The sequence below is a fragment of the Protomyctophum parallelum genome, assembly GCF_964188405.1.
Source record: "Protomyctophum parallelum genome assembly, chromosome: 3".
Lineage (NCBI taxonomy): Eukaryota > Metazoa > Chordata > Actinopteri > Myctophiformes > Myctophidae > Protomyctophum > Protomyctophum parallelum.
The window spans coordinates 50,198,162-50,222,781 of NC_139698.1; the positions used below are offsets into that span (position 1 = coordinate 50,198,162).

At 42.5% G+C, this 24,620-nt stretch overlaps 2 protein-coding genes across 2 annotated transcripts in view; one reads left to right on the forward strand and one right to left on the reverse strand.

Moving 5' to 3' along the window:
- Window positions 1-8,984: 8,984 nt before the first annotated feature.
- LOC310856739 (adenosine receptor A1) lies at window positions 8,985-16,403 on the forward strand (the record flags this gene model as incomplete). Its single annotated transcript, XM_083762211.1, has 2 exons — window positions 8,985-9,391; window positions 15,596-16,403. The coding sequence occupies 2 exons, from the start codon at window positions 8,985-8,987 to the stop codon at window positions 16,401-16,403; spliced, it is 1,215 nt and encodes a 404-aa protein (XP_083618337.1).
- Window positions 16,404-22,598: 6,195 nt separating this feature from the next.
- Window positions 22,599-24,620, reverse strand: part of cadm4 (cell adhesion molecule 4) — a gene marked incomplete at its 5' end in the record, with an annotated part of 89,751 nt that continues 87,729 nt past the window's right edge. Inside the window, one exon of the mRNA XM_083762212.1 lies at window positions 22,599-23,371. Coding sequence (XP_083618338.1) covers window positions 23,262-23,371 — 110 coding nt within the window. The 3' untranslated portion in view covers window positions 22,599-23,261. The remainder of the gene's footprint in view (window positions 23,372-24,620) is intronic.

The window sequence follows — 24,620 nt, forward strand, 5'->3', positions numbered from 1 at the left end:
ATTTTTTAATAATTAGATTGTTATTATCGTGAGAACGATGGATTCCATTATCGCATTTCAACTTTTCAGGAATAGAAAGCCTGCAGTTTCTATTAGCTTGCATTCCCATCGATGACATCACTGGTGGACGGGTTTCTGAACTGCCCACAGCCCTCCCATGGCACACAGACCGAGTAGAAAATAATTGTGGCATTGTATCATGAACATTAGTGAGGACCAATTATATGAAGGTAGAATGAAAAGTGGTGAAGTGGTCCTTTAACCACATGGATCCGAGCATCACTATTCTGGGCATGTCATAATAGACAAACATTAATTCAGAGAAATAGGCTAAATAATTTCAAAATTCTACAACCTTACAACACATGCAATGGGTTGTTTGCTTGTTTATCTGCTATTTTTGGGATGTGGTGTAGAGGGGGTCCAGGGGAAAGAAGGAACTATAAACCCCTGGGGGACCCCAGTCAAGGGGGCTTAAAAGTGGCTATGATTATTCAGAACATGCATGGAGCCATGGACGTGAGGAGACTATGGCCTCTCCCAGGCTGTTGTCCCCACGGGCTTCAAGTTGTACACCATTATGTGCCTGTCTTCAAGCACACCAAGGTAACATGTCTGAATGACTGGAGACCAGATGCTCGCACTTCAGTTGCCAGTAAATGCTTTGAGAGGTTGGTGAGGCACTTTGTTCTATTTGACCTACCACAGCAATTTGCATGTTGTCAAAATAGATACTACTGACGATGCAATTGCCTACTGCGCTTTCTCACCTGGAGGGGAGTAACTGTTGTGTGTGACTGCACGCTGTTTGTGGAGTCCACCCATATTTTAGCAACGAAAGCCATGGGAGATTGTCATTGTCAGATTGTCCTCAGTTTCTAGTTGAGTGCAACATTTTTAGAGACGGTCTCATGTGAGTGTAACAACTAAGTAAGGATAAATCCTTGAAGTGCAACATTGCTGAAATTATTTTGTGGGCACATTCATTTTATGCATGCATTCCATTTTTGTCTTGACCATACAAAAGATATGATAATAACCATAATAATATAAAACTATAATCCATAAATGCAACATTAGAATGTAAAACACATTCATCACAATACTTTTTTTTTTCAAGCAAGTAAAATGAAAAGGTTGAGAGCAACTCAATAAAACAAACAGATTACAATTCTAATGCTTTAATCGAGCATGGACTCAGTCAACCCTGAAAATAATAGGTGAAAAAGCATAAATAACTGTTTCTAGGTCCACATAGATAACTGTTTCTATGTCCTTATAAGATAACTAAGCTAATAAAAAAGACTGCCCTTCTCAACATATTTTTTTTAATTAAAATTCAAAAAGTGTCCAAGAAGAAACCAAGATTCCTAACAACATTGTGCAGATTTGGCGATAGGGAACAAAGTGCATGGCTTAGGCTAATAGCGATGAAGCAAGGGGGGCTAAAATAATTACTTCAGCTTTGTTATCATTAAGTAAATTCCTCACCATCCAGCCATCTAGACAGCTAAAGATGTTCTTCTGTGAAATGATTAATGTGTCATTCGCATAAGAGTGGTACAGAATATTATAGTTATAAGATGTGAAGGGAAAGTATTATAATGAGTATAAAAGAGGCCTTAATTGAACCTTTTTTCTTTTTTTCTTTCTTTTTAACTTAATTTTTTATCCCACGATTTTGTAACCCAGTTTTCTTTTCACCCAGTGCCAATTATCTAATGTAATCCTGGGCGCTACACTTCCTCTGCCAACCTGGGGGGGCAGCGGACTGACCTCATGCCTCCTTCTATGCATGAGGAGTCCAAGCTGCTTCTTTTCACCTGACAGATTTCCCCGGCCGGACGTAGCGCGTGGAAGGGACACGTTATTCCGACCAGTTCCTTTCCCCTCCATCAGGCGCCCCAGCTGACCAGGGGGAGGTAGTTTTAGAGACCAGGATTACGGCATGTTTTTGTGAGGGTATCTACCCTAGGAGACACGGGGAGAACATGCAAACTCCACACAGAAAGGCCCTATCGCCAACCCCCGCCTCGGGTATGGGCACTGATGACGCGGAGGAGGGAACACGCCGCCAGTGCCCACAGCGTCCCCAGCGGGAATTGAACCCACAACCTTCTAGCTGTGAGGTGACAGCACTACCAACTGTGCCACCGTGCCCCTTAATTGAATTAATTGAACCTTGAGGGATGCCATTGAATGGGCCCTGGGACTGAAGAACAGTTCCCTATTCTAACTATATGAACTTTTAGAGAGTAAAACATTTGAATCCTGTAGCCTAAAGTGTAGACCCCTAACTATACCCTCCAGGCGCTTTAAAAGAACGTCATGGTCAATTGTGTCAAAAGCTGCGCTGCAGATCGAGCAGAACTAAAATGCCATGAGAACCAGAATCGACAGAGAGTCCCATGCGAAAAATAAATATATTTATTCCATACTTAAGTACACTTTTAGCACAGAAAGTATGTTAAATGTATACTTGTAGTGTCTCTAATCATATTAATAGTACATTTTTGCTAAATATAATATAAGTGAACATAAATTAATTTGTGATTTAGCACATTTGTGATAAGTGTACTAAATGAGAAATATATTTCAAATAGTATGAAAGTATGCTTTTCATGAGTGCATTAATTTTATGTTTACTTTTGTCTAACTTAAATACATATAATCACAAATACATTTGTGATTATTATATTTTAAGTACTTTATCAATATATTCACAACAAGTTCTCCTGAACATGCATTTATTGTAAGATGTACTTTAATTATAATAATTAAAAATATATTGGTGATTATTATATTTTAAGTCCATTAGCAATATATTTATAGCAAGTTCTCCTGAACATGCATTTATTGTAAGATGTACTTTAATTTAATAATTAAAAATACATTTGTGATTATTATATTTTAAGTCCATTAGCAATATATTCATAGCAAGTTCTCCTGAACATGCATTTATTGTAAGATGTACTTCAATTATAATAATAAAAAATACATTGGTGATTATTATATTTTAAGTCCATTAGCAATATATTCATAGCAAGTTCTCCTGAACATGCATTTATTGTAAGATGTACTTTAATATAATAATAAAAAATACATTTGTGATTATTATATTTTAAGTCCATTAGCAATATATTCATAGCAAGTTCTCCTGAACATGCATTTATTGTAAGATGTACTTTAATATAATAATTAAAAATACATTTGTGATTATTATATTTTAAGTCCATTAGCAATATATTCATAGCGAGTTCTCCTGAACATGCATTTATTGTAAGATGTACTTTAATATAATAATTAAAAATATATTTGTAGATTGTATTTTTTAAATGCACTCTTAGCATATTTTAAGTAAATATATTTGTAGATTGTATTTTTAATACATTATAAATACAATACAAGTATAAACTTTCAGTATATTAAGTTTAAGTACATTAAGTACTAATGTGCTATAAATACTGCCAGGTGAAATGGGAGTGGCTAGAGGAAGTCCATTTCCCAGCATACACTGGGACGCCAAGGACCGTGTGTTATTGTTCTTATTTGTGTTATTATTTGAATATTAGAATGTATACTGGAGTTATGTTATGGGTAATTGTGTTTAGGGTTTTGTTGTGGAGTTATTTGGTGATTTATGTTGTTTTATGTGATTTGTTAGTAAAACCATGAATCTAAATGTCTGTTGGTTTGATCAGTCCCTCTCCCCTTTTCCCATTCATATGTATAGTAACATGGTTGCTCCAATTAAGAGTTATATATGCAAATATATGCAAATTTATACTTTTCCGAAGTATATATATAATATATTTATATACTTTGGAAAAGTATACATTTGCATATATATTATATATAATGCTTAACATTTATTTGGAGTATAAAAGTCATTAATTTGAAGTATACGTACTATCAAATATATTTTAAGCACATGAGTTTGTAATGTTATTATATTAACACATTGGTAGTATATTTTAAATGTATTTATTTATATACTATACAAATACACTATAAATATAATATAAGTATGCTTTTCACTCATCGGAAAAAGTATACTTGGGATACTGGAAGTATATTTTCAATTGAACACTATTGTTTTGTCAGAAAAGGGTTAAAAAGTATAGAAAAAATATATTTAAGATATGTTTAAGTAGATCTGATAGTGTATTCGAGATAACAAAGTATATTTTAAGCACATTAGTTCATAATGTTATTCTATTAACACATTGGTAGTATATTTTAAATGCATTTATTTAATACTTGATATACACTCGATATATTCGAAAATACACTATAAATATAATCTAAGTATGCTTTTCAAAAGTATACTTGGAATACTGGAAGTATATTTTCAATTTAACACTATTTTTTTGGTCACAAAAGGGTTAAAAAGTATAGAAAAAATATATTTAAGATATGTTTTAGCACATCTTAAGTGCAACTTAAGTATAAAAAGTACAACTTAAGTAGTTTCAAAATAGCACAATTTAAATTCAAATAGTTTCAAGTACAAATAAGTACATTTAGTATACTTTAAAAAAGTATACTAAATATATTTCTTTTTCGCCTGGGGTAGGATGTCATTATGTACATTACCTTGGCTTGTACAGAGTGGATGCTGTTCTATGCAGAGCTTAAAGCGGAACATTTAACCACTAATTTTCAACATTGAACTATATACTATGTAATTAATATACCTTGTTGTTGTGTAGAAGTAATACAAAAGTCCCTCTTCTGTTTAGCCTAGAAATGCAGGTAGAACTTCGTCATGTGATCAGTGACATCACTGGTGTGTATGTGAGACCAGTGGGGGATTCTCAATCTTCACTATTGACTGAACTGTGTAATATCAAAGAAATAACATGTATGCCTATAAGATCATAACAGTATAGCCTATATACAAAGGTGCTGTTCAATGGGTGTGTTTTCGTGCATTCCATCTGAGCAGGCTCAGGGCAGAGCAATTACCGTGGCACATCGGTGGCGCTGGCACAGTTTTTCATGGAACGGTGCCCCTTAGATAAGACATCTCACTGTGTTGTTATCTCTGCTCATCCTCAGCACATCTAGCCCAAATTCACTCATTAGCCACAGGCAGGGTGCTTTCTCTGTTGTGTGTCGCCTCCGGCTCAACAGCAAGAAACTATCGGGAGGATGGCAGACAAAAACAAAATAAAAACAATACAGACAGCTTGGAAACGAAAGGAGAAAGAATTTGTTCTGCAATGTGTTTGTGTGTGTGTTTTGGTTTGTTTAAAGGTGGTGTATATTATATTTATTTGTTTGTTAAAGTATGTGTTAAATAGCTCTATTATTGCATAGAATAATGTGTTTGATCGATAAGAGGGATAGAATCTTATTAATCCATTCTGAACGGGAACGCATTTTGGTGTTGGCATCATGTCGTGCTTTAGCTATTGAAAAATAGCAGATCTACAAGCTCATATCGCGCCACCGAGTGGCGCGCTACAAGCTTGTAGGTCTGCTATTTTTTGAAAAATAGAAGAACGACTGACATTTTTAGAATCTGATCTCAGGTCAGAATGGGTTAATCAGACCCAGTGTGTGTCCAGTGGAAACCTCGTATGAATCTGATCTCAGGTCAGAATCTTATTAAACAGAAAATAAAGTTTCTGGTCAAGGTACGAGGAGGAAAGAACTCATGCAAGATGCATGATAAATGTGAAATTGGAAGTGATGCTACCAAAAAATGAGCAGCACATCAATGGAACTGGAACACTATAACATTGAAGATGAGTAATTATCTTTGTGCGGTTCTCTCTTCTGATTGGATAAAACTGCCATCCTGAACTGAACATTTATCGTATGTTTAAAAAGAGCTGGAGAGACAGGGTTGCAATGTTAGTGACCAGTTACTCTGTAGCAAATATAGAGTTTTAACCTTAAAAAAAAAAAATTGTAACTAAAAAATATCCCACCACTATACGGAAGGGTATTGCTGCCAAAAACCAAAACAATCCTGGTTTTAATGAGATACATATCATGTTATAACTTATATAAACTTTTTTTTTTTAATTATGGTTTTAGCGAGATATGTATCACATTATGATGTGATATCACGTCATTACGTTATATATACACGAGAGCAGACATGGCACCAATACGCTTCCCACACACATCCACATCTACACTTGTCTTATTTGTATTTCTCCATACGCTCATGTACATGTATGCGTGCCTTATTTACATTTCGTCCTGTCCGACACTGGCTGATGCCCTTTGCACACCTCGAATGGAAAGGGCAGCTGTGCTCCAACATTGACACAATTGATATGTTTGCAGAGACAGGAGCGGGCGATAGCGGGCAGGTGGATAAGCTGAGGTTTATGAATCAGAGTTTATTCTGTCAACAGAAACCAACAGGGAGACTGAAAGGTGAGAGGGAGAGATAGAGATACCAGAGGGAAGTAGAAGAGGGGGAAAAAAGCCAGTGGAGGCATACAGAGGAGAGATTAGAGAGCTTTGTACTATATATCAGTGGCATCACAGGTCTTCAAAACAGGTAAAAGGCATCTTTCTTATAATCCCAATCTGTTCTTTTCACAAACATCGTCGCTCCTCTGCAGCTCTTGGGACAATATCTAGCTCGGCTGATTTGCTGAGTGACTTTAGACCCATAGATTGTGTACTGTTTTCCTATTGCTTAATTGATTAGCCAGGGTAATGAGTTGCTGTCACGGAGTGACCAGCCACCGGTTCAAATCAAATGCCCATGCAAGGTGGATTAAACCCCATCAATTATTTCACAAGATGAATTTGGCCAAAGCCCTTCAAGAGGCCGAGACACAGGAAACAACTCTATAAAGTGATTATGACGTGCTATTAACCCATTCTGACCGGGCACCCATTTTGGTGTTAGCATCATGTTATGCTTTAGCTATTTAAAAATAGCAGATCTACAAGCTCATAGCGCGCCACCGAGTGGCACACTACGAGCTTGTAGGTCTGCTATTTTTGAAAAGAAATCGAAGAACGACCGATTTTTAGAATCTGATCTCAGGTCAGAATGGGTTCATCAGACCAGTGTGTGTCCAGCGGAAACCTCGTATGAATCTGATCTCATGTCAGAATGGGTTAAGAGGTTACTTCGGCCAGTCATGATTATTATGGAAAACGCACGACCACCTGTGGATGTGCTGAAAAGGTCAAACTAATTATTGGGAAAGGACAGGTAGCGTATTGCAGTGGCTCATGCTTCAACATTCATTCCAGGTTATTGTTTGAGAACTCTTCTTTCCTCTTTGAGAACTCTTCCCAAACTCTTCTCCCTTCTGGCTCCAAAACTGTGGAATGCACTTCCCATTGCAGTCAGAACTGCAGCATCACTCCCAATCTTCCGCCGTAGCCTGAAAACCCACCTTTTCAGACTCCATCATGGCCCATAGCACTTACCCTAACCCCTTAGATAGCATTTCTGTTGGCTTAGATAGCATTTGACACAGACTTATAGCATGTTATGTAGACAGCACTATAATTGTATTGTATATAGTCATAGCACGCCATAGTACATTATGTATAGCATAGTAGTAAATATGTATAGTTTATATGTATAGTGTATGTATAGTTTAATTATATAGATATTCCACTGTTACTTTCTTAGCTTACGCATGTTTCATGATAAATGCTTTTATGTGATGTATTCCCATGCTTTTGTTCTTGCTTAAATGTAAGTCGCTCTGGATTAAGAGCGTCTGCTAAATGCCTAAATTGTAAATTGTAAATTGTAGAACGTACCGGAATCACCTGAGTGCATTTGCAGGAGCTTAGACTACTCATCTTTGTGCGTGTGTGTGTGTGTGTGTGTGTGTGTGTGTGTGTGTGTGTGTGTGTGTGTGTGCGCACATTCACGTGCGTCTGTGCTTTCTGTTCACATTTCTGCATACCTGTTTGTTCAGACCTATTTGTGCTTCGGAGAGTAATGTTGTCATACCTCAAGGAAGGTCGTGAAAGTGAAATGTTGAGCGCTGTAATGCAATTTTGTAACTCACACAGTATGACAGAGGGGTTTATTCGCAAAGAGTGTATGTGCTTGGATGTGGTGTGGGCATTTATAGTGCCAGAGAGGGAACAAAACAAAAGAATGAGAGAGGGAGAGAGAGGGCAGGAACGTGAATGTTTAGCAATGTGTTCCCATACAGCCATACTGTTCTGCTGTGTTTGCATGGAACTCACATCCACAAACAGTAGAGCTGTCAGTTTCAATCTCCTCTGACCTTTTCATTTTCCAGACACATTAACAGCTCCCCCAATACAATAAAAAAGTAACCCACCCAAACCAACAGTCTTCCCCATCCTTCCACATCTGTCCCATCTCTCTGTCTTCTCTCTTTTTAACCCATTCTGAACGGGCACCCATTTTGGTGTCAGCATCATGTCATGCTTTAGCTATTGAAAAATAGCAGATCTACAAGCTCGTAGCGCGCCACCGAGTGGCGTGCTACGAGCTTGTAGGTCTGCTATTTTTGAAAAATTGAAGAGCGACTGACATTTTTAGAATCTGATCTCAGGTCAGAATGGGTTCATCAGACCAGTGTGTGTCCGGCGGAAACCTCGCATGAATCTGATCTCAGGTCAGAATGGGTTTTAAATCCGTCTCTATGAGCCCTTTCACTTTTCTGACCCACTCGCCCACATTTAACCTCAGATATTTCCTCCACCCTGTTACTCTGATCTGAGTTGTATTCTCTCTCTCTCTCTCTCTCTCTCTCTCTCTCTGACCGCTCTTTTGACAAGGTGAGTTGAATCGTTGAGAAATGAGTGCTGAAAGAGTCGGCTGTGGGAACACAGGCCCAGTCAGTGCACATGTCAGAAGTGGGAGTGATATGCACCTCTAACCTCCCTATACGTCACCTTCTCTCTCTTTCCCACACATTAAAAAGTCATGACCATTTTGAATTATATTCAACTCTTGTATGCTTGTCTTTGTCTCTCTCTCGTCCGCCCCCCGTCCCCCCCTGCAGAACATGGAGTCCATGATGTGGCTGTACTCTCTGTGCCAGTGTGTCCTGTCCGTCTGTGTGACGGTGGCGAGCGTGAGGCTGTGCATGGCCAGCAGCGGCAGCAGCGGTGGCGCCGGTTTGGCAGTGGACGTCCAGGGCGGCTCCCCCCGGCGGGCGGAGGAGGCCCGGCCGACGCACGGTGGCTCCGGGAGCGTCTCGTCGTGCCTCCGGCTGTGTCTGGGCTGGGTGGGGGCGGCGGGGGGCGCCGTGGGGGTCCCGGTGTCCGTGCTGCTCAACCTGCGCTCGCCCCAGTGTCTGTACACCTGCATCACGTTGGTGTGCGCGCCGCTGCTCGTCCGGCAGTTCACCATGTGCCTGCTGCTGCTGCTCACGCTGGACGGCCACCTGCAGCGGCGTCTGGCACTGCAGCGGTGAGTCAGTGGTGGACAAAAGTACTCAATTCTGACCTGAGATCAGATTCTATAAACGTCTTCTACATCCTGACAGTTTTCTGATAAAGCTATGTTTCTATGTCAGTCGTTCTTCGATTTTTCAAAAATAGCAGACCTACAAGCTCATATCGCGCCACTCGGTGGCGCGATATGAGCTTGTAGATCTGCTGTTTTTCAATAGCTAAAGCAATAGCTAAAGCATAACCCCGTGGGTGCCGGTTCAGAATGGGTAAAGTAAAAGTACCCATAAGACGCCCTGTGAGGGCAAGAAAACGAGGTTGCGCTGAAACAACCGCTCTGGGAATGCCCTGGACAGTTGTTTTCTCCAATCACGATCGATTGGGGGCGGCCCTTGGTGCACGTGCTGTTGGTCTGGTGTACTTCCCCCCACTGTAGTGAGTGCATGTACATCTTGTTACCGGGGCGGACCAGGTTTTTTTTCCAAATCACCCAAATCACTGAATGCTCCTTTAAGGTTTGAGGTCAGATGTATAGAGTTGCTGGCCGGCTCCATATATATGCAGATCTAGGTGATGATCCAGTCTTCTCCATGTATGGCTATACCCAGGGTTTGATGGGGTCAGTGTCGTGATCTTCATATAAAGAGATGGCCACATGGAGCATGTTATGAGGCGTGACTGACAGACTGACATGAGGTGTCTCAGGTGTGACTGACTGACATGATATGCAGGTTTTCATATCGTAAACTGCGACCAATACTACAATACTCTGTTACAAGTAGAAGTCCGGAATTCAAAATGTGTTTGAGTCGGGGCCGTGGTCGGTAGTGCTGTCGCCTCACAGCTAGAAGGTCCTGTGTTCGATTCCCGCTGGGAGTGCTATGGGCGCTGGGGGCGTGTTCTCTCCTCTGCGTCATCAGTGCCCATACCCTATAGGTGGGGTTGGCGAAAGGGCCTTTCTGTGTGGAGTTTGCATGTTCTCCCCGTGTCCCCTATAGGGTAGGTATACCCTCACAAAAACCATGCAGTAATCCAGCCTGGTCTCTAACTTACCTCCCCCTGACCAGCCGGGGCGCCTGATGGAGGGGAAAGGAACTGGTTGGTATAACGTGTTGCTTCCACACGCTATGTCCAAACAAGGAAACTATACCCTCTATCAGGTGAAAAGAAGCGGCTTGGACTCCTCATGCATAGAAGGAAGCATGGGGTCAGTCCGTTGCTCTCCCCAGGTTGGCAGAGGAAGTGTATAGCGCCCAGGATTACATTAGATAATTGACACTGGGTGGAAAAAATGGGTTGCAAAATCGTGGATTTTTTTTTTTTTTTTAAGAATCCAATTTTTTTTACTTGAGTAAAAGTGCAAAAGTATTAGCATCATAATGTACTTAACGTACCAAAAGTAAAAGTACTCATTATACAGTATGTTCCATTTAAAGTTTTCAAATGCGATGCGATCAAATGCGATCATACGCATTGTGAGCTTGTAGATATTTTCAAATGGTCGAAATGTATAGGCTGAAGTGCTTAACCCATTCTGAACGGGGACCCATTTTGGCGTTAGCATCGTGTCGTGCTTTAGCTATTTAAAAATAGCAGATCTACAAGCTTGTAGGTCTGCTATTTTTGAAAAATCGAAGACACTTTTAAATCTGATCTCAGGTCAGAATGGGTTAATAATGAAACTGTCAGGATGTAATAGACATTTTTAGAATCTGATCTCAGGTCAGAATGGGTTAATGTATGTATTGCAATAACAATCACAATCTACAAAGTAACTAGTAACTAAAGTTTTCAAATGATTGAAGTGGAGTAAAGAAAAAAATATTTTCCTATGAGATGTAGTGGAGTAGAAGTAAAAGTATTGGAAATACTCAAGTAAAGTACAAATACTTCAACATTAACTTTAATACAATACTTGCGTACCGATGGTGAGTCGTGAACACAAATGCACGGATGCCTCGCCTCAGTAATGAGTTTTATATGCAGATCTTTGACATAGACAGTAAATACAACTAAAAATACCCCCAGAGAATAGATGGATAGATAGATTCTTTATTTCTGTGTCATGCACCAAAGGCGCCCAGCCCACATGGACTTACAGGACACACCATAACATTGCTTCAATATTGCATTGTGTAAAAGAAACATTTTTACACAAACAAAACATTCTGCCTCATTTCCCACGATTTGCATAAAAAGTCTGCCAAAGCAAAAATACCCCTCCCAAAACAAAACTCCAGCTTCTCATAGTCCTCCAACCAGAAAAAGCCAGCACAGATGGTTGTCATCTTACAAAACAATACATATCTTAACTCTTCATATAAAGGGCAGTAAAATTAAAAATGAATTTCATTTTCAATTTCTTTCAAATCCCACACTAGACACACTCTGTCCTCCTCAGGAGTACCAATGAATCTACCCGTTTCTAAAGCTAATGGTAAGGTCCCAGAATGAATCTACCCGTTTCTAAAGCTAATGGTAAGGTCCCAGAATGAATCTACCCGTTTCTAAAGCTAATGGTAAGGTCCCAGAATGAATCTACCCGTTTCTAAAGCTAATGGTAAGGTCCCAGAATGAATCTACCCGTTTCTAAAGCTAATGGTAAGGTCCCAGAATGAATCTACCCGTTTCTAAAGCTAATGGTAAGGTCCCAGAATGAATCTACCCGTTTCTAAAGCTAATGGTAAGGTCCCAGAATGAATCTACCCGTTTCTAAAGCTAATGGTAAGGTCCCAGAATGAATCTACCCGTTTCTAAAGCTAATGGTAAGGTCCCAGAATGAATCTGTGCACAAAAAGATCTCTGACCTTTGGATATATTTTGTGTAACATAAGGATCAGGGCCATAATTATTTTTAATAAGACGATATGTTCTTAGTTTAGGTTTGTACCATAAATCAACAAGGAACATATAGTTCTGTATTTCATGAATATTACAGCGTAGTCTATTTAAATAAATAAACGATGAATTATTCTTAAAGAATAAAGACTTTACTTCATTAGCCCAGGGGTAACCATTAGAAATGTCCCAGTTAAAAAAAAATATTTTTTCTTTATACTGATGTATAAACATACGAGTGTCACGATGGCTCACGCAGATTGGGGTCAAAACCACGGCTCATTGTCTATATACGTTTCAGTGCCCGTTGTCTGAGTACTCGGAGGCCAGTTCACCATGTCAAACTATGATGTTAGCACAGACGTCAGCACTGTGTGCATATATCTATATACATTGAACCCATTCTGACCTGAGATCAGATTCATACGAGGTTTCCGCCGGACACACACTGGTCCTGACGAACCCATTCTGACCTGAGATCAGATTCTAAAAAATGTCAGTCGTTCTTCGATAAAAAAAAAAAATAGCAGACCTACAAGCTCGTATCGCGCCACTCGGTGGCGCGATATGAGCTTGTAGATCTGCTATTTTTCAATAGCTAAAGCATAACATGATGCCGACACCAAAATGGGTGCCCATTCAGAATGGGTTAAATATTGGTACCCAGTGTGTGCCGGTCCAGTTAAAGCACGGGCAAATAGGCACAACGTTTCTCAGTTCATCAGACTTTCTACGACTTTCCTACTTCAATCAGAATCCTAGTGGTTTCCCCGGAAGTATATAGGAACAAAAAGTGAAATTGAAAGTTTGTGTGTAAAGGGGTTAAGTTTCCCGATTCTCGAGTTGCCGTTATCTAAAATTGATGTTGATGCAGGAGGAGTGATCTTATCCACTCCCGATGGGAAGTAAGGCACTGCAAAATACAGTGTTTTTGATAGGGGAGCATAAAAGTGGAGCAGGTCTTGTGAACACACCCTCAGCAGCTAAAATCAATGCGAGGAGGCCGCCCGCGGGCAGCAGGGATGCCTAGCATCCTCACCGATATGCCACAGTATGGATTTACGCTATTCCAAAACAGTGTTAACCCATTCTGACCTGAGATCAGATTCATACGAAGGTTTCCACTGGGACACACACTGGTCTGATTAACCCATTCTGACCTGAGATCAGATTCTAAAAAATGTCAGTCGCTCTTCGATCTTTCAAAAAATAGCAGACCTACAAGCTCGTATCGCGCCACTCGGTGGCGCGCTATGAGCTTGTAGATCTGCTATTTTTAAATAGCTAAAGCATAACATGATGCTGACACTAAAATGGGTGCCCGTTCAGAATGTGTTAACTGAAAAGGCTTAGGGCGATATTTCACCCGGCACTTACAAATGCACTTGACTTTCTGCCGCTGATTTACACCTCTGGTAAACATGGAGGGACAAAGTAAATACCCCCTGAGAGGTACTATCATGGACACATAATGGCTCGCCAAAATACCCCATGCAACTCTCAGAAACAAGGAGGGTATATTGTCACTGTCCTGTCGCTGTCACCTAAAATGTAACTTTTTAGGACATTTTCACTATAAATCAGTCAATATTACACTTAGAAACACTGATTAGAAGTATATTTCCATGGGGTGATTGATACCCCCTTCTTCCCACTCGACTAAAATATACACAGCTTAGAAGCAAAATAGAAAATCTACAGTATACATTATACCGTAGGCTATGATGGGCATGAAATGAGTATGGCTAATTATGAATGGTCACACTTGTATATCATGCACACAGACACAGGAGGTAATTGGTTATACATTCTGACTGTATTTGGCATTTTCTTGTGTTATGTACACAGCTGGTAATAGAGGTAATAGTAGCCATAGCAATTTGCAATTTGCATGCATGTATGCATGCGTGTGTGTGTGTGTGTGTGTGTGTGTGTGTGTGTGTGTGCATGTAATCATTTTGGCAATCCATGCCTTAAAGCCCAATTAACCTTTGGTAGAGGTTTATGTTTATGTTTATTAAAGGATCCCAATTTGATGCACGTCTACGCGCCTCTAGTCTGAGGTCCTAAAGTTGACATTTGTATTTCCACAAAACGTTCAACCAGGATTTGTGATGGATTGGACCAGTAGGACTATATTTAGTCTATTTGGTTCCATCTGTACACTCTATGTGGTTGAATTAACAATATGGATTTACTGTGTTGTATTCTCAAGGAAGCTCACAGCCAAATTTCAATGTAATATCCGTTTTGTTAATGGTTGGTATACAAGGTGAAGGTTTCATATCCAAATCCAAAAGATTTTCACCCTGCAGAGCTGGTTATGAATAAACGTTGCAGAGTTTTATGATGATTATTCCTTAAAATAGTGAAAATAGGTCACACTGCGTAACGATGCAATGCGTTGTGAGCTTGTAGACTGGATAATATAGCTATTTTTGTATGCCAGCATTGTACACAACAAAGTGGTTAAGTGGTTAATCAGACTATTTGATTTAGTCGATACTTTAAAATATAGTGAATATAGTATAGTAAAATATTTGTCATGTTCTCTCTCTCTCTCTCTCTCTCTCTCTCACACACACACACACACACACACACACACACACACACACACACACACACACACACACACACACACACACACACACACACACACACACACACACACACACACACACACACACACACACACACACACACACACACACACACACACACACGCACTTAGCGGTGGTAAAAACCAAAGTGCATAAGGTAAAAACCAAAAGGCAGGTGAACATACAGTAGTACTGCCAAATTGCCAATGGCCCATTATTTCACACGTGATGCAAGACCAGAATGTTAGACCTAGCACTTCTACAAACAGCAACACAACTTCAACCGACGCTCAACCAGTCAGTCCATTACTACTGCGCCATGCAAACTGCTATGGGGTGAAGTGATGTGTGCACTTAAAACAAGGTGAGCTTTTTAGAACTACAGTATGCCAAATAGTGCCCAAAATGTACAGAGACTTGTCTATAGGCAGGATGGCTGCCCAATGACGTTCAACAACAACCTGAACAGGCTCTCCAACTGAAACAGACGGTCCTGCATGAGTTGGGATGGTGTGGGAACCCTGCTTTAAAGTCTAAGCATCAGTATTATTTCACAAAATGTCTTAATTCTACATAATACATGATTCTGTAAAAATCTTTTTCCAAGCGTGCAGATTTCATAACTAGAAAAGTGATTTCCCTCCCAGGCCGGGACACATACCCATAGGGCTGTGTTATAGTCATGGCAGCCCCCCTATCGGGACCCGAGGAAGCCGTATCTGGCCTGGTGGAGACAACACAGCTCTTCATAAGAACTGATCCAACATGTGTTTTGTGTGTAACAGGTACTGCTCACTGGTTACCCGTCGACGCGCCCTGTGTGTGGTCCTGCTGTGCTGGGTGGGCTCAGTCCTCTCCTCGTTCGCCCAGTTCATCGGCTCCGACGTCCTGAACAGCTGGAGCAGTGGCAGCGGGTTTCTATTGGACGGCAATTCCTCCGACCCCTCTCCGTCCCCTCCACTGGCCTCCAAATACCCCCACGGCTTCAAGGTCATCGGGCAATACCTCCCTTATGGAGGGTTCCTGTCCAAGTTCTATGTAGAGGACCTGCGCAATTTCACCTACGCCGAGATCCACGGCAGCCACTGGGCCGTGTGCGCCCCCGACACCATCCTGAGCCCCCAGTTCCACGTCTACGTCTACGGGGTGACGTCCTTCCTGCTCCCCTTCCTGGGGTTGCTGGCCGTCTACCTGGACCTGATGTGTGCGGCGCCCCCCCGGCAGAGCCCCTTCTTCGACCCCGCAGCGGAGACCCCTATAAAGCACGGATCCTCGCAGGCCCGGCGCTCCCTGGCTCTCTCCCTGTCCCTCCTCGTTCTCCTGTGTCTGCCCCTTCACGTCACCCACATCCTTCTGCTCTCCGCCCCGGGCGGAAGGCCTCCCGTCTGGGCTCACCGGGCGGCCACGTTCCTCTGCCAGGCGTACAGCCTGGTGCCGCAGCTCCTCTCCACTCCCGACGAGAAAGCGGAAGGTGGAGAACAGACGTCCTGTAGAGGCAAGGCTGTGGGCAGGGCCCTGCGTGAGGCTGTGCATGCCGCTCCCTGGTGTTCGGCCGATCACTCCCTCAAAGCTAAAGTTTGCCCAGAAGTTTGACTTTGCCGCAGAGTGGAATATCTCCGGGCTGTGCTTTTCAGTTTAACCCATTCTGACCTGAGATCAGATTCTAGAAATGTCAGTCGCTCTTCGATTTTTCAAAAATAGCAGACCTACAAGCTCGTATCGCGCCACTCGGTGGCGCGATACGAGCTTGTAGATCTGCTATTTTTAAATAGCTAAAGCATGACATGATGCCGACACCAAAATGGGTGCCCGGTCAGAATGGGTTAATTAGTTTTCTAGGCCAAGCTTCATAGGCGCCGCATTTATTTGGTATGTGCATAAGAAATGGCTTGTGTTCCTTGGGTAATGCACGTTGCGCATAGATTGGATTGGAAAATTAGCATGTGGCATGTTTGTTGTTGACTTCTTAACTAATCAGCCACCTATTGCACATGCAGGGCGTTATGAATAATTCACAAATGAAAAAGGCCAGTTAATTATCTGCATGCCACACCAAATGTCAAGGAGAAAATTAAGTCTCCAGATGACGGCTCCATAGCCAGATCACAGATGTCTGGTTTCTCTTCCTATGGATCTTGTTTTAAGCATGTTGTAAATCTCTGTTAAGCCACCCCACTCTGTAATGTAGGCCTATATGAGTGATGGTCTTTAATTAAACATGCGGTATTAACATAACCGTCCATGAAAGGACCTGGCATTGTAAGAGACAAAAATAATTAACCTGCCTATGACACAAATCAGACAATCTTCGTGGCAGTTTTGATTAAACTTGTAAATGCAAACGTGACGCTCTCTTGAAATCAAAAGGGCCGTGCTCCCACTAATTAGATTGTTTATCTTGAACTGTATATGAATGTAAGAGCTCACCACCAGCGGGAGCGGAGGTGGGAGCTTGTGGATCTGCTATATTCGCCATGCGACACCGTTGTACGACAAAGATTTCCTCTTTGCTCTCCTCTCCCTTTCGGTTTCCTTGTTTCTCTCAATCACTTATCCCTTTCTCTCTCTCACATGCACACGCACGCACACACACGCACACACACACACACACACGCACACACACGCACACACACGCACGCACAAACAATCCATACCTCATGTCTTTCCCTCCCTCGCCCCACATTTCCCCTAAAGCTTGATTTATATACTTCATCGTATACGAAGCTCACAAGGTGTCACAGGCTAAAACACATTGGTGTAAAAATGTAGTCAAGGGAAAAACATAATAAATAAAAAAACAAGACAGTCCCTCTGGCGCAGCTGGCCGTACAATTGTTCTGTTTGCCTTTAAGCTCTGTGCCTCCTGATTACGACAGGCCCCTGACACACTCAACCACTTCAATCACAGGCCAGTGCCTGCTATACACTGTGCGACACGCCTGTGTACCCCGCTAAGGTCACACCACAGAGAACATAGCCGGCCAAATTGCGGTCAGCAACTCACCCTCTCCCGCAGGGCTGTAACTGAGGCCAGCATTATGGCTATGGGTAACATTTTGTATATAATCCGCCATACAGTATCGCCTCCAGAGATAGAAAGAATTATCGTTAACCCATTCTGACCTGAGATCAGATTCATATACGAGGTTTCCGCCGGACACACGCTGGTCCTGATGAACCCATTCTGACCTGAGATCGGATTCTAGAAATGTCAGTCGCTCTTCGATTTTTCAAAAAATAGCAGACCTACAAGCTCGTATCGCGCGATATGAGCTTGTAGATCTGCTATTTTTAAATAGCTAAAGCACGACATGATGCTGACACCAAAATGGGTGCCCGGTCAGAATGGGTTAAAATGGGCAGTGATGTTTACTGCCACACATTGCAATGAAATATGGATACCATAAATGGGGGAATTCTGTAATATTCTATAGTGTTAATCGTTAAAACGCTGTATGAGGGTTATTTATAGGACCTCTTGCAGTCATTATCGGAGAGACTGTGATATCTATGTGTTGTAAACTGTGATGGGCAAAGAATTCATTGCGAAATCCAGAGCAGGGTCCCGAACGATAGACTGTTTCTTTTTTTCCTGAGCTAATTTTCTGTTATGTCTATCGGTTTGGATGATTACCGTCACAGTGGTGGTCCAAATGTCATCAGGCCTAGTGGCGGGAGGGGTATCATCATCATCATCATGGGCAGATAATGGCCGCTTTCCCAGGATGCACCACACCACAGCCAGCTCTGAAAAGCACAGCGACTGGCAAAAACAGCAGGACTTTTATATGAAATTGAAAGTGACTGGACTCGAATGAAGTACTTTCTGTGGACAGAACAGACTTGACCTAGTAGAGAAAAGTAACACTTTCCAGGCAGCGTTTCATTAAGTTTGTCAGTCCATTTAGGAGGGAAAGGCAGAGAACATCCTGCCCTCTGTACACTGTGAACCCAAATGGAACACTGCTTGAAAGGACTCGCAGCTTTGCTGCAGAATGATCCATATAAAGGCTCTCTTTTTTATGGTCCATCGACCAAGAAACCGTGAATTTGATGGCGTCGAATAGGTAATCTAGCCTTTGCGTCATCATAAACCGAATGTGCCTGTCCCCCCCATGCAGTTGTGTGTGTGTGTGTGTGTGTGTGTGTGTCTATTGTTTGTCATCCTCGGCACCCACGGTACAGCTGGTAGCACCCGGTGAGTCCATTACTTTGATTGCCGTTTGACAATCCGTCTTTATGACAGCCGACTGTGGAGCCCTGCCATCGATGAAAGACAAACACATCGATCCATCACACCAGCGACCTCCGGCGGCTTTCAAAAGCCGGCCCACGCGCAAGCTATGGATATGTTGAGTGCTATCCTCCGCACACAGTCAGGTATTGACTGTGTGCAAGGTAATGGCAGAGTCATATTTTCTCCCGTGCGCAACGTCTGACTCAGACTGTGTCTCTCACCCTTTATTGTGATTCATTAGCAGCAACGCGACGCAGCCTTTTCGTTTTGTTTGTGTTCTCTTGACAGGTTGATAACTCTGCTATGCTAAGCTCCACTATCTCCCCTACCCTGACACACGCACGCACACACGCACGCACACAAATACAGTACACACACATCATATTACTATACTATACTATACTACTATACATGCATTTTGAACTCTAACCCTATACATAGTCTGTGTCACACAAAAAAATAATAATAGCAGATCTAGAAGCTGAATTGAATATGAAGGACCCAAATGGAAACAAGCCTAGTGTTTTTTCTTGGGTTGTAAATCCTCTCTGCAGGCCTTGTATTGAACTTTCCTTCCTGTGCCTCTTTCTGCAAACTGTCAATAAAGCATTCAATCAATCAAAAGTCATAGCTGTTATTTTCGCAACACAGCACACAGCGTTTGTGTATATAGCTACATAAATGCAGGCATAACACTACCGGCAACTGCAAAATCAAACTTCTAAATGCCTGACCCCAACTCTAACCTCGAGTTAGTTAATGTAAACATTTTCGCAGTGAAACAACCATTTCTCTTGTGAGCACCTTGAAAGTTATCCACACAATAAGTGAGTTTCCATCTACCCATTTAGGACTATGGCCGATTAAAAAAAAACGCTTTCTAAATCATATTTATTCAAAAGTTACAAAATAATTATGTTGCTACATAGGCTATAGCCTATAGCCTACTGTGCCAAAATGGGTTCCCGTCTTGAAAGGTATAGTTACAAAAAGGGGTTCCCTCCCATAATGCGCTTTTGCACATTCATTCCTGAATGGAGACACCTCAAAATGGAATAACCCAACTCCGATTTTAACCTAACTCCGCCAGAAGGTGGCAGTATTGAGTTCACAAATACTTTCACTATCTGGCCGAGTCAGGTTAGGTGGATTTCGGTCTATATCGAAATAATAGAATTTGCTAATGGGGTATGGAAACACTTGTGTAAAAGGTTTCTAATTAGAAAGCATTGAACTCGCATTATATCTCTTTTGAACAGTTGGAAAAGAAAAGAAAAACACGTGATGGGGAGTCAGTGGAGTGAACGGAGGGTGGGTGGGTGTGAAATAAATGTCAAATAATATCGCGTCTCACTTTACTGGCTTATTTCATAACATTATTTCGAATCTCCCAAGAAAGGCATTTTGTCAGTGGACAGAAAGGGGGGAAAATGCGCTTTTCTTTTTCCTAATGAATGAAAATTCACTTCTTATTTTCGAACAGGCTTGATGGAATCACAACTACTGTATAATTCTCAAATTATACTGGTGGGGACATTTGGCTCTCACAATGTACATCCACGCATGCACGCACGCACGCAGGCAGGCAGGCACGCAGGCAGGCAGGCAGGCAGGCAGGCACGCACACGCACACACACACACACACAGAACCTTCATCCTCCGTCTTCCCTACCTTCATTTCTGTCTCCTCTATTCCCCATTGATCACCATTCCCCATTGATCCAATGTCTGTTGTCTTTACACAAAGGATTTCAAAATTCTAATTTCAAATAAAACCCGAATGAGGAAAAAAGAAAACACAGACTGGCCTTCCAACGGTTATTTTTTGAGTCTTTTTTTTTTGTTTATTTTGTCGTGCTTTGTATCTTTCCCCTATAAAGAAATAGTTAGCTATATATCAACAGTGACACATGGACTCTAAAATAAACAGGAGGACAGCTATAGGCACAGGAGACAAAGAGAGAGAGAGAGAGAGAGAGAGAGAGAGAGAGAGAGAGACAGCTATAGGCACAGGAGACAAAGAGAGAGAGAGAGAGAGAGAGAGAGAGAGAGAGAGAGAGACAGCTATAGGCACAGGAGACAAAGAGAGAGAGAGAAAGACAGACAGGGGTAAGAGAAGAAACAGGGAAAGAGGGGAGGAAAAGGCTATAGAAACTTCTCTACAGTAAACCATAACATGGGAAGTGTACAGTTCTTTAACATTTACAATTATAATAATAAACAACAGCAATAATAATAACAGTAACAACAATCATAAATTGTTCAAATAATAACAATAATAATTAATTAAAAAAACGCAATAAGACTTGTGGTTTCTCGTAAGGACAAATGAAACAATCTTTTTTTTATTCTTTTGTATGTTTTTTCTTTAAAGATCACTTGACAGTAGTTTGTTCGGCTTTGCACCTCTAGGCTAATATTCTGTGTTAGTATACAGTAGTAGCTTTCATAACGTGTTTCAATAGTAAACTGTTTTCATAGTTCTTTAAAAGTTTCATTTAATTTACGTTGCTGTTCTCTTTTTATTATACAAATAAGGAATTCAGAGATATGTATACTGGTTCTGTTGGTGTATTTACTGTACATATGGATGTCTAATGTGTGTACATATGGTAAGCATTCAGAAAAAAAACATCCATCATCTGTTATTTTGCACATTTATTCAATTTCCCTTTCATTCTGCCTGTTTAGTCTTTAATTTTTCAAAGACTTCTGAACCTTCCTTTAAACCCCTAATGACATTCTAAAATAATTACTCTGCTCTTTATAGCGCCTTTAAAGCGACTTATATTCCTTCCTTTCTCGGCCGGGAACGAAACCCAGCTGTAATCCTCTCATTATTAGGAGCTGACAAAAGGAGGAGTGATAGTGAGAGGGGACGAGGACACGACAGAGGGAGCGAGGGAGGGCAGAAGGGAGGAGAGGAGGTGAGCAGGTAGAACAGGTGAGCAGAGAACAGAGAGAGGTATATATATATATACAGAGAGTGTGGATGAAAGTTAAAGAGAGCTGAGTAATGGCTGTGGATCGTCAGCACGCTGCCAGGGCCGCGCCACCCCGCCTGGCCAGGGAACGGCCCGAGCAGAGCACACGCGGGGATCAGTGGAGCCCGTTCAATAACCCATTCTGACCTGAGATCAGATTCATACGAGGTTTCCACTGGACACACACTGGTCTGATTAACACCATTCTGACCTGAGATCAGATTCTAAAAATGTCAGTCGTTCTTCGATTTTTCAAAAATAGCAGACCTACAAGCTCGTATCGCGCCACTCGGTGGCGCGATATGAGCTTGTAGATCTGCTATTTTTAAATAGCTAAAGCATAACATGATGCTGACACCAAAATGGGTGCCCGGTCAGAATGGGATAAAGTATGAATATGGTGAAGTATAAATGGCTTTGTGGAGCGCTGTTGTTCGAGGAATTATGGATGAGTTGTGCTCCGAGGGGCCTCGGATGCTTCGGCAATTTCAGGCATTTCAAATGTACTCTCGCGCCGAGCCGCTCGATAGTGCCTTGCGAACCCTCCATCTTACCTTTCCTCACCCCCCCCCCCCCCCCGCACCCCCTCCTCACCCTCATACTCTCTCTCTCTCTCTCTCTGCTCACCACTGTCTCAGCCAGTTAAAGATTGAGCGGTGCGATATGGGTATTTTGTAGAGATTTTTTTCCTTTTGCTTCTCAGGGCAAAGGGAGTTAAATCACCTCCTCTATAATTCCCCTCAACCACTTTAAAAAGGCAGGAGTGCCGACTCTTGCTTTGCGTGCTTATTCCCCTGCTTCCCTCGAAAAATGAATAATTTCCTATCCCTCTCTCTCTCTCTCTCTCCCTCAATCTCTCTCTTTCTCTGTATTGTGTTCAGCTAGCTCTCGCCTGCTCTCTCCATTTCCCCTCATTCCTTTGAGCTAACGTATGGCATCGTGGCTGGTTTATAGGCTCCCTCGCCCCCCCCTCCACCTCTCTTTGTCTCTCTCTCTCTCTCTCTCTGTCTGAGTGTATGCAAAGTATGGGAGTGGCATGGAGTGGTCGTGTGTCGTATGAACTGGTGTGCGGTTGGTGTATACAGTCGTTTTCAAAAGGCCGCCAGTCGTGGCGTATTGTGTGTGTGTGTGTGTGTGTGTGTGTGTGTGTGTGTGCGGGAGGAGGGAGGGAGATGAAGGGGACAGAGGGAGGAGGAGGAGGGGGACAGAGAGATAAGGAGGAGAGTATGGCTACAGTAGGTACTCCTTCTTCCCCTGGCTGGCGTCGTTCCCGTTGAGGAAGGCTTCTTGCACCTCGCCGTGCTCGTCCAACCCACTGGCCTCATGGGTAAGATAAGAACCTGGGAGGAGACGGGGAGAGAGAGAGAGAGAGAGAGAGAGAGAGAGAGAGAGAGAGAGAGAGAGAGAGAGAGAGAGAGAGAGAGAGAGAGAGGAGCGGGTTGATGGAACAGCAGAGAGAGAGAGAGAGAGAGATGGGGGGGTGGAGGTTAGTCGGTAAAGCGGCATAATAATTTGCATCGTCATGCAGCGTGAGATCAAACCAATCAGTGTGCATATTACTGAGAACCATACCTGTGCTTGGTTAATTCATTAGTTCTCTGATTATTATGGTCAATACCAAGCAAGGATAGGTTCTCTGGTATGGTACGAGCCTACCGCATGATGGGAGCAGAGACAGGAGGCGGAGAGAGGGATGGAGAGAGACAGAGAGAGAGAGGCAGAGAGACAGAGAGAGAGAGAGGCAGAGAGACACAGAGAGAGAGGCAGAGAGACACAGAGAGAGAGAGAGGCAGAGAGACAGAGAGAGAGAGGCAGAGAGACACAGAGAGAGAGGCAGAGAGAGAGGCAGAGAGACACAGAGAGAGAGGCAGAGAGAGAGGCAGAGAGACACAGAGAGAGAGGCAGAGAGAGAGGCAGAGAGACACAGAGAGAGAGGCAGAGAGACACAGAGAGAGAGAGAGGCAGAGAGACACAAAGAGAGAGGCAGAGAGACAGTGACAGAGAGGCAGAGAGACAGTGACAGAGAGGCAGAGAGACAGTGACAGAGAGGCAGAGAGACAGTGACAGAGAGGCAGAGAGACAGTGACAGAGAGGCAGAGAGACAGTGATGGAGTATATAGTATAGAAAGAGGAGGGGACATTGGCAGAGAATGTTGAAGGGAAGGTTAGACACAACAGAGCAAACAGAACCCTCACGTCAGTCAGAAAAAATAAAAGAAAAAAAGGAATGAAACTCCTCGGAAACCTCGGAAACCTCTGGGGCTCGATCCCGTGATTAATGTACGGGCTCGGCTACCAGATTACCAGGAGGTTGAGAAGCCTTCCAAGCCTAGTACGGCACGTGCCTTCACTCTCCAACCCGAGGCTGAGTGACACTCTCATTCTGTTCGGTGGAAAGAGAAAATGCAGGGCTCAAACCCAGCCCCTTTGTCTGCCGCTCCACTACGGGCCATAAAGCTTGGCCCATCGCTGATAGGATGCTTGATTTATGTTCGGTGGCGCGTGCCGAAAATAGACAATCTACAGTATATACAAGCATGCCGCGGCGTGAGCTTGTGGGTCAGCTTTTCACCGGCGTGCGATACGCAG